The sequence below is a fragment of the Gymnoscopelus microlampas genome (genome assembly GCF_963454915.1).
Source record: "Gymnoscopelus microlampas genome assembly, chromosome: 14".
Lineage (NCBI taxonomy): Eukaryota > Metazoa > Chordata > Actinopteri > Myctophiformes > Myctophidae > Gymnoscopelus > Gymnoscopelus microlampas.
In genome coordinates, this window is record NC_139951.1 from 12,090,243 (window position 1) to 12,101,097 (window position 10,855).

Consider the following 10,855-nt stretch of genomic DNA (forward strand, 5'->3'; position numbering starts at 1 on the left):
CGACTGACATCATCCTGTTCCTGAAGTTTCGTCCTGGTAGGAATTATTATTTTTTCTCCAGAAAACAAAAGTCAATGCCCTGTTAATTCCTTGCTTAATATGATAATTATATAAAAATAAAATAGAAATGTTTGCGCTCTAAACTCAAGGTTTATCAAAGCTAGAGACAGGTGTGGGAGGCCAGCATTAACGTCCACAAACAACAGATAAAAAAGGTTACGGCTCTTTGGATGCAAAGATAATGAATTTTTTTGCATCCAAAGAGCCTCAACGTTCTTCCGTCAGTGCAGACATTTTTGTTGTGCGTGGACACTTGCTACGTTGAGAGTTTTAACCCATTAAAAGCGGGAAAGTCAGTTTGGATTTTTGCTTTGGCTATTAAAACATAGCAGATATACAAGCTGACAGTTTGTACATCTGCTATTTTTTAACATTTTTGAAACATCTTGAAAGTGTGAGAACTACTGATTTAGAAGGCATTTGTATCGGCCTCAGGTCTTAATGGGTTAAATACGGGTCCTGATGATCATTCTAATCTCTCTCTAGAGGGCCGTTCTCAGCAGAATTCCTCAGTAGGCATCGTTCTGTACCAAAACGATCGGTTCTTCAGGTCTGCACAATACAGAAGGAATCTGTCCAGCCCACTCCGGGTCGTGTCTGCCAGTCTCGGCCAGAAGAATCGGATGGTCCCAGAACAGGTCCAGGTGCTCATCAGAAACATAAGTCGACTGAATGGGAAGGTGATACGCATGTAAACTGTAAATACTACTAATAACTGGACCATAGACCATAGTCTTTTGAATAAAACTACATTTAGTTTTATTCACATTTTTAGTCATCTGAAATGTTTTAGTTTTAGTCTAGTTTTAGTTGACTAAATATCATAAGAGTTTAGTCAACTAAATCTACAATTGATTTAGTCGAATAGAGTTTATGTTGGCAGGCCTTGATGGCGTCGTAAATCGTGATTTATACTTATATACCAAAAATAATATATGCCAAAAATCTTCGCAGCGTGACACAACCGAGCTTAAAATGACTTGTCTTAGTTCTACTGGATCTCTTCGTCCAGTTTTTATTTGTCAGTCAGTATATTTAGTCATAGTTTTAGTCATCTTAGCTTAGTTTTTATTTAGTTTTCCTCAGTGAAAAAAGGTAGTCGACGAACATTTTTCGTCATAGTTTTAGTCGACAAAATTAACAATGGTGTGTGTGTGTGTGTTCTGTTCTATAGGTCCATCCAGACCCGTCTCTGTATTCTCTCTATGACTATGCGTGTGTGTTCTGGGATTACTCCACTGACGACTGGAGCACTGCTGGTTGTTCTAAAAACCAAACGGCAGACGGGCTGCTCAGGTGTGTCTGCAATCACACCACCAACTTCGCTGTTCTCATGGTAACGCTGGCATCACCACACTCTGCTCCTTTTCATTTGTTCATTCGCCGTTTTCTCTCCCTTTCATTTGATCTTTGTCTTTTGTGTACCATAAAACGCAAAAGTAAAGTCACATACAAAGACACAGAGAACTTTGTTCACTTTGGAAAAGAATCATGGAATACATTTTCAAAAAGGTTGTGCAACGATTTGAGAAAGCTTTAAGCAAAAGCTAGAGATGATGTACAGACATTTCAAGAAATACAATCTACTAATCTATCTTCATAGGGCATCTATCAAAGATTGTGAAATGACTGATAAAATACCCTCTTTTGGATAATAAAGTAGACTATATATGCTATTATCCAGTACTCAGTGTAATTTAAATGTGTCTTTGACCTGCAGTTACAAGACAGCTTAACAACAAACTTCTGCTTTTTTGAGAGGACCTGGAATGATTAATGTACAGTAATAAGTATAAATCAGCTTAAATTATGTTGTCATTCTAAACCAGTGGTTCCCAAAGTGGGGTCCAGGGACCCTCAGGGTTCCTTGGGGGGGGGGGGGTCCAAATGCCCTTACAGTTCTGTAACTCTGAAAGTGTACAAATGGACCGGTGAAGGCCATTTGGTTCCCTTTTGCACACAAAAGTTAACAGGGGTCCTTGAAATAAAAAATAAATAAATAAACGTTTGAGATCCACTGTTCTAAACCAACCAGACAAAGAGAGTGTTTATCTCTTGATAAAAAAAACCTATGTAAAATATGATATTGAATTAATGTTCCTCGGGCGTGGCCTGAGAGGAACATTTATCTAGTTCTTTAGTTCATTAGTTAAATAAAAAAACATCAGGTGGATGCACCTGGGACGTATCATCAGTGTTGTACCCTGGGGTTGACGGGCGTTTCGGGTCTCGCAACATACAACATACAACATACACCCTCGTCCAGGTGACCCAGCCGGGGTTGATCAAGCCCCGACTTACGTCCCAGTAGCTACCCACGGTCAGTCCTCTTAGGGAAAGACAAGGCCCCTCAGTCCGCTTCACCGCAATCTTTATTCATCTTTATATTGATGAATAAAGATTATGTTTGTGATGCTCTCAACAGTCCTACAGGATGAAGTATGAATATGCAGACGCTCTGACCTACATCACCTACCTGGGTCTGGCTTTCTCCATCGCTGGCTTATGTATAACAGTCGTTCATCAGATTTACAACAGGTAAAACCTCATCCGCACATCCTACAAAACAACTGCTGGCTTTAGTAGATTATTAGTATTTATTATCATTATCATTATCATTAACATTAACATTAACATTAACATTAACATTATTATTATTATTATTATTATTATTATTATTATTATTATTATTATTATTATTATTATTAAAACAAAGCAGCTGCAGGTTTTAACTTTATAATGTTCCTAAATCCTGCATATTTCACTCAACATATCTCTTTCTGGTGATTATGTTTTAATTTTTGAGTTTTGAACAAATACTTGTAAATAATGTGTCATTAACTGTGTCTGTAAGGAAAAGTAAAAGGAGCAGTAATCCCACCATCGTCATGGTGAGCATCTGTGTCAGCATGCTCATCTTCATCATAGTCTTCCTCACTGGAGTCAACAACAACAGCAGACAAAACGACCTGCCGGTACAAGAAACACACGTGCACACGAGCACACGAGTACACACACACACACACACACACACACACACACACACACACACACACACACACACACACACACACACACACACACACACACACACACACACACACACACACACACACACACTCGAAGTCACAAATACATACAAAACATGGTAGAAACTATTTTGATTTGCAACTGACTGAAACGTATTGGAGGAAATGATTTCAGCAGCAATTGCACTGTTTAACTATTTAGAAACGTATGGCCTTCATCAGGGTTAAACTACTACTGTACTACTACCATTATTTTATACTACTACGGCTACTATTATTAGTAGCACTACTATTAATCATATCCACTATTACTGCTACAACTGTTGCTACTGTACTACTATGTCTCTCCAGGTGAAGGTGAACGACACCAAACAGAACGTCATCATGGGGTCAGACATACACGCGGAGCGGGACCATGGCTCGTGCACGGCCGTGGCCGCACTGCTACAGTACTTCCTGTTGGCCACCTTCATCTGGAACTCAGTTTACGCTACACAACTCCTCCTCCAAATCGCAAGGCCTCTGTCAACCACCCTGCCTCCACACTGTACTGCACTGTCTGTTATTACAGGCTGGGGTAAACACACACATACTATTAGGCCTGTCACAATTATTACATAATCACGCAATTAACGCAATTATTTTTCACCGTTTCCTCAAAAAAAATATTGAAAATGTTGAAAAGCTTTCATGAATTTAACTTAATTTAATTTCACCCATTTAGACTTGAGGCCGATTCTAAAAATGCCTTCTAAATCCTGAATATTTATTCAAAAATTACAAAAAAATGATGTTGCTATATACTGTACATAGCAACAAGAACCCCAAAAGGGGCTCCCGGCTTGAAAGGTATAGTTACGTAATGGGGATCTTTCCTCTTCTCCCCCGGATTTGAATCCGGTTTCCTGCGTAAGTGCTGGATTCTTTTTTACCATTGAGCTAATTGAGCCTGCCTGCTTGATGAATTGAATCTTGTCAGATTCTGGGCCCTATTTTGTTTGTCTTAAGTACCAGGTCTTATGACTTAACCACACGTGTTTGTGGTTTGTTTGTGGTATTTAAAAACGTAAGCTACTGTAAATAGGGCCCCTGTGTCTAGCTGAGACATGACCTTTGACACGATCTAAATGTCTCAATGGAAGAGCAGGGAGACAAAATACAACCACCCCAATTGTATAGGTTGTATTGTAATATCATACTCTACCATACAGATTGGACAAAATGTAATTTTATTAATAAAAAAAAAGTTACATAGTGCCACTTTAAGCTCTACAGTATATGCTTCGTCTTACAACAAATACCCAAACTAGCCAATCTACAAGGCCACAACGCATCTAATAGGCTATTTTCACGATTTGTCATACGATGACATAATGCATACAACCTATACATATAGGGCTTGAGTGGTAAAAAATACATAAACATATACCTGTAAACAATATACGATTAGGCCAATGCATTATGTTAGTGACCATTTTTCATACTTGGCTCAAGTGATTACATTACAACATTGTAATGTTGCTGTTGTCTGGGACCCGACCCACAGTGTGAGCACCGCTGATGGTGTGTGTGTGTGTGTGTGTGTGTGTGTGTGTGTGTGTGTGTGTGTGTGTGTGTGTGTGTGAGACTGTGTGTGTGAGACTGTGTGTGTGTGTGTGTGTGTGTGTGTGTGTGTGTGTGTGTGTGTGTGTGTGTGTGTGTGTGTGTGTGTGTGCGTGTGCGTGTGTGCGTGCCTGCGTGTAGGTATCCCTGCTGTCATGGTGTCTCTCTCTCTAGCTGTGTGCTACAGACCCAGCAACCCTCTAGGATTCAGGCGAGAGGACTTGTGGGTCAATTCTCTTTAATTCATTCTAATGAGATCATTACAATCAAATACAAATCAAAAGCTGTTTCTGACATTCTCTCCTTTCCTCTACCTCTACCTCTACCTTCAAATATGATTCAAAGGGATAAAGAAATGTGTAAACAGAGCTGTGTCATATTGCAACTAAGGCCCTGTTCAGACTGGCAGCCCAAATCTGATGTCCTATCCAGATCGGAGTCAGGTTGGTTTCATGCAGTCTGAACACGGCTCTGTTGAAAGTGATTCAAATCTGATTAGCAAAAATCTGTTTCTATGTCGTTTTTCTGCTGTTCAGACTGCATAAAAACGTGACTCCAATCTGGATAGGCCACAAATCAGATTCTGGCTGCCAGCCTGAATAGTTGAAAAGCTAGTTTACAAAACCACGAAATGCATAAGTTGTTAGAAATAGTCAGCCTATTTATACATTTAGGCAAGGGTAGCTTGGTTTTTCAAATGTATTTAAAGAGTAGTTGCTCTCTTCTCTCTCTCTCCTAGTTGTTGGCTTGCTGCAGTGGATCACACAGGGAGGTTTGACTTTAGGAAGCCCATGTTCTGGGGCTTTCTCCTTCCTGTGGGCGTGGTGTTGTTGTACAGCACAGCAGTCTTCCTGTACTTCATCTACATCAGATGTAAAGAGCCCAACCTCACCAGGTACACTAGAATTATTATTTTATCTATGTTTGTTTATTAATAGTACACAAGTGACACAATACTGTATTATTAAAACCTTTTCGCTTAGGGCAAATCACATGCAGATAATAAGCACCTGTACAGACAATTAGTGCAATAGGTGAAATAATAGTGAAAGTATACTGTTCCTCATTTTGCTGGGGACCCCCCTGGAACGTTCAAGGCCCAGTGGTAATGTTATGACTGTTAGTCTGATTGTGTGTTGCAGTACAAAGCGTACCTCCGTGATAAAGAAGTTGCTGAGTAGCTTCTCTCTGGCTGTCTTGCTGGGAATATCCTGGATACTGGGATACCTGACGCTGGTTACCACGGGAACCGGTCACCTCATCTTCAACATCTTCTTCTGTATCTTTACAACAACACAGGTAGGAACATTGTACTACATCGTTACAAAGATAGATATAATACACTAGAAAGCAGGGGTTCTCAAACCTTGCCCAGGTACCCCTTGGAGGGGAGACATTTCTCCAGGTACCCCCTCATCCTCGCAACACCGATAAGCCTGTACCACATGCATACATTTAGATGCCATTGGAACTATTTATATTAAAAATGTTTCAATCGAAATCATTCAGACAGAAACCACTGCTTACAATATGAATCATGTGCCAATAGTCATTTTATTCAAATGTTGTGCTTTTGTGCAAAACCTGACAGCACACTTTTCAAGTAACTGATCTTAATGGTTCAGACTTCAGAAAATGAACACTTCTATAGTCCTAATAAAAACGGACAGTCTAAAGGTGACTTTTAGCAGTGCGTTGCAGACCCCACTTTGAGAACCGTGGCGAGAGAGAGAGAGAGAGAGAGAGAGAGAGAGAGAGAGAGAGAGAGAGAGAGAGAGAGAGAGAGAGAGAGAGAGAGAGAGAGAGAGAGAGAGAGAGAGAGAGAGAGAGAGAGAGAGAGAGAGAGAGAGAGAGAGAGAGAGAGAGGGGAGAGATGATAGGGAAATAGACAGTAGGAAAGCTGAGAGGAAGACAGTGTAGGAGAGACCAATCTTGGAACCCATCGTCACTAAAAGGAAAAACAGCGCCCTCACTTTTACTTGCTCCAAATTTTACTATTCTTTTGTACAGGATTTTGCTGCCCTTGCAGTTTAGCTCAGCACAAAGTTGGGGGATGTGCGTTGTCTTTGTCTTTGGATGTTATGGAAATGTGAAACCTTTTTTTCATTTTAGTGTAACTATGTATCTCTCCCCACCTCTGTCTGTGTCTCTATGTCTGTTTCTCAATTCAATTCAATTCAATTCAATTCAATTCAATTCAATTCAATTCAATTCAATTCAATTCAATTCAATTCAATTCAATTCAATTCTCTCTGTTTCTCTCAATTCAATTTCAATTCAATTATCTCCCTCTCTCTCTCCTCTCTCTCTCTCTCTCTCTCTCTCTCTCTCTCTCTCTCTCTCTCTCTCTCTCTCTCTCTCTCTCTCTCTTTCCAGGGGTTTCAGATATTCATTCTGTTCACAGCCAGAACGGCTTCATTCAGGAGCACCGTGTCGTCGGTGGCTCACCTCCTGTCTCCGTCGTCTCTCACGACCCCCCTTCACAGCGGTACGTTTGAGCTGAAGGACTCCCAGGGGCGGGGGGGACCAGGGCATCACCAGGGCATCACCCAGTCACCAAAAAGAGAAATGAACACACGGCTACAGGGCCAGGCCGGATCATCCATAGGCCGTAAAATCTATTACCCCCCAAGAATATATATTTCAGATGGCTCTAGCGGAAATCGTTCGGTTCGGTTCGGTTCGGTTGAAAGTGGGAGTGGGGGATCCATAGAGGGACAGGACAGACCAACTCCAGGGCCGAATCTAATAGGGCCAGGCTGGACCAGCTCCAGGAGAGAATCTCAAGGGGGACAGGAGAGACCAGCACCAAGGCAAACTCTATAGAGGGACAGGAGAGAATACATGTGAATTAGAATATTAATATTCTGGCTACCAGCCAATATCAGACAACAATAATATGCAAGGACTCACACAGACCCGCCTCTGGCCTCAGTCTCTCTCTCTCTCTCTCTCTCTCTCTCTCTCTCTCTCTCTCTCTCTCTCTCTCTCTCTCTCTCTCTCTCTCTCACACACACACACACACACTCTTTCTCTGTCTCTGTCTGTCTCTCTCTCTCTCTCTCTCTCTCTCTCTCTCTCCATCTCCCAGAATGAACTAAAACTTGCAAAATGTAGGCTATAACAAATACAGGATCCATCTACCGTTGAGCATACAGGACCACTTATCAGTTATCTGATGGCAAATGACCCTTTGTCACGTCCCGCCCGTGATCCCGCCCCTCTTCGCAACCATCGGTGCAAAGAAATCCTCTTTCCATCCACTACCATTGAATTCTGTCTTCCTTTTTTCAGTTGTCTCGTATTTATATTCAAAGTATTCAATACTTATATTTAACGTGGCTTCAGTAGAAAAGGAACATCTTTGGTGCAGTATACCTGGCATAAAGTTGTTTTGTTTTGTTAAGTTTTCCCCCAAACTGGATTTCTTTGCAAACTCAACATAAACGACCAGAAGGAGGTGGTGGTTGGCCGGTCAGGGACCAATCAGAGGGCTGACAATGGGTCAATTAGACAGTTAGCCTATGTTATATATATTGTGTGATTATTAAAGGAGGAAGAAACCCTAAGCTGACTTTGTTGTTTGTTTTCTGGGTCAGGGTCAACTACAGCAGGGTAAAAACATGGCAAGCTGCATAAGGCTGACCATATAGTACATTGTGATGTAAGCTGCAGCTGCCTTGCTTACTAACTTTCCATGATTTTAATCTGCTGTACTACAAAATCAGCCTCGGGTTTCATGACTTATTTTTATGCATTTTCGTTTTTTTTAAGTTCAGTTGATATATGTTTTGTATATCTTTTTTTGGGCATACACAAAATGTGGTATTTGTCATAAATTAGCATAACAAAATAAAAAGCCTTTTAAAATTGTATGAATTAAATATATATACCTTAAAAAGTATCACACACTTACATTATTGAATATTTTGTCTTGACATACAGAAATGGTTATTTTGGCTGGTCACTCTGTTAATGACTACAGCATGTGAGATGACTCTCCCTTTTTTTTAAAACTTGGGTCAGCAGTGAAGGCTTTTAGTTTTCTAAAGCTGCAATCCATAACTTAAACGTTGTACGTCACACATGAGAGACCACATTTTTACCACTCTTTCAAGATAGAATCTCTGAGAGATTATGACCTATAGACAGTACCTCCAGTCAACCAGTAGGTGTCCTACCTGACACAAATACATATAATTCCTTCATTTCTCAATGGAAGAGAAGGGAGGCCACCTCCAACCACTGCAGATGTACTAGTTATATTGTATTAACATAGGCTACCATGCAAAATAACATTTTATTTGTTAAAATAATTTCTGGATTGCAGCTTTAACAACCTGGATAATGTAGTTTATTCTTGGAGATAAACTGACTGACTTGCCAAAAACACATATGCCAGATCTCAATACTCACATTTCTGCCTTCTCCTGCTCTGTCCTCCAGCATGGAAGTTTCCGGTGAAATTGGTGACCTGCATGCCGAAACATGTGACCATCTTGTGGACAAACAGCAGTGATGTACGTTCAGACATTGTCATGTGAAGTCCACAAGATGAACATGTATTTCAGCAGGTCACCAATTTCACTGTAACACCGCCATGCTGGAGAATGGAGGAGGCAGACATTTCAGTAGTAGACACCAAGTGTTGAGATCCTTGATAAAGACTATTTTGCTTTTTTATGAATAAACCACCTTGTATATTGTAGTAATGATCTCTGGGTGGCCAAATTAACTTAAGCCCTATTTTATACTTTCAAAAAATGTCTTTAAACGGTATACCTATAATGACATGCCCAAAATAGTGACACCAAGTTGAAAGTGGCTAATGAATGTATGGTTGCAGGCAAGACAACTCATGTCTATTAACGTGTCACATGTAGATGGACAGGCATGGATTGATAGGTACTCAGCACAGCAGCACCTAAAATCTGATTAATCTGCCAAAAGCATTCCGAGGTGGATGAAAAAGAATTCCTCCACCTCGTAGGAGAAAGAACAGAATTTTAGGTCAAAGGTAAATGCTAGGGTGTGGCGGTTGCCGTCCCCTGGGACCCCAAATGATGCCCCTAACAATAGGTTGAAAGTACAGTAGTTAAAGAGGGAGGACCACACCCGACCATCAAGTGCAACAGGCAACATGGCTGCTACTAGGCCAAAAGATTACCTGAGCATTATCATAATGTAAAATGACACAATTGAAGAAAAAAAACAAGAACAGACATAAGTAAAGTAGGCCTAAAAAGTATTTTATACTTGTTTAGACCATTTGTTATGTCTCTTTTTTTTCAAAATTATTTTGACAAATATTGAATGCCCAAAATAGCGACAGCAGGGTTAATGTGGTTAACATACATGTTTTATTAAATTGTAAATTGTGATATTATCAAACATAAATATCATACAACATATAAAGCAGTCTACCTTTCCCAAAAGGACATGCATGAATTTAATGTGTGTGTGTGTGTGTGTGTGTGTGTGTGTGTGTGTGTGTGTGTGTGTGTGTGTGTGTGTGTGTGTGTGTGTGTGTGTGTGTGTGTGTGTGTGTGTGTGTGTGTGTGTGTGTGTGTGTGTGTGTGTGTGTGTGTGTGTGTGTGTGTGTGTGTGTGTGTGTGTGTGTGTGTGTGTCTGTCTGTCTGTCTGTCTGTCTGTCTGTCTGTCTGTCTGTCTGTCTGTCTGTCTGTCTGTCTGTCTGTCTGTCTGTCTGTCTGTCTGTCTGTCTGTCTGTCTGTCTGTCTGTCTGTCTGTCTGTCTGTCTGTCTGTCTGTCTGTCTGTCTGTCTGTCTGTCTGTCTGTCTGTCTGTGTGTGTGTGTCTGTGTGTTTTATTCATAACAAATAATTATATTATGACAGTGTATAACATGCCTGTGGAATCTCCCTCTATTATGTAAATTTAAAAGTCTTTCAATATCAAAGTTCAACGTCAGTTTCTTGTCACATCACAGGTTTACACCAGGTATTAATGAGTGGGTGAAATTCCCACAAATCTTGGTTACAATTTTGCAAAGAATAAGAATTAAATATAAAATGTATCCATAACACCTACAAGATGATTCTATAGAGAATCTGTAAAAGTGTCATGATGTTTTATACTATATTATAGCACCTGAACTCATGTTGTCGATGGCAGGTGTATAAGTGAAACTCAGTGGATTCTTTTATG

General features: G+C 40.4%; 1 protein-coding gene across 1 annotated transcript in view; it reads left to right on the forward strand.

Moving 5' to 3' along the window:
* LOC311060047 (adhesion G-protein coupled receptor G7-like) overlaps positions 1-9,235 on the forward strand; it is a gene marked incomplete at both ends in the record, with an annotated part of 11,562 nt that extends 2,327 nt beyond the window's left edge. Inside the window, 9 exons of the mRNA XM_084078172.1 lie at positions 547-740; positions 1,235-1,396; positions 2,486-2,598; positions 2,915-3,035; positions 3,441-3,636; positions 5,448-5,586; positions 5,834-5,990; positions 7,068-7,302; positions 9,138-9,235. Coding sequence (XP_083934298.1) covers positions 547-740; positions 1,235-1,396; positions 2,486-2,598; positions 2,915-3,035; positions 3,441-3,636; positions 5,448-5,586; positions 5,834-5,990; positions 7,068-7,302; positions 9,138-9,235 — 1,415 coding nt within the window. The remainder of the gene's footprint in view (positions 1-546; positions 741-1,234; positions 1,397-2,485; positions 2,599-2,914; positions 3,036-3,440; positions 3,637-5,447; positions 5,587-5,833; positions 5,991-7,067; positions 7,303-9,137) is intronic.
* Positions 9,236-10,855: the final 1,620 nt, after the last annotated feature.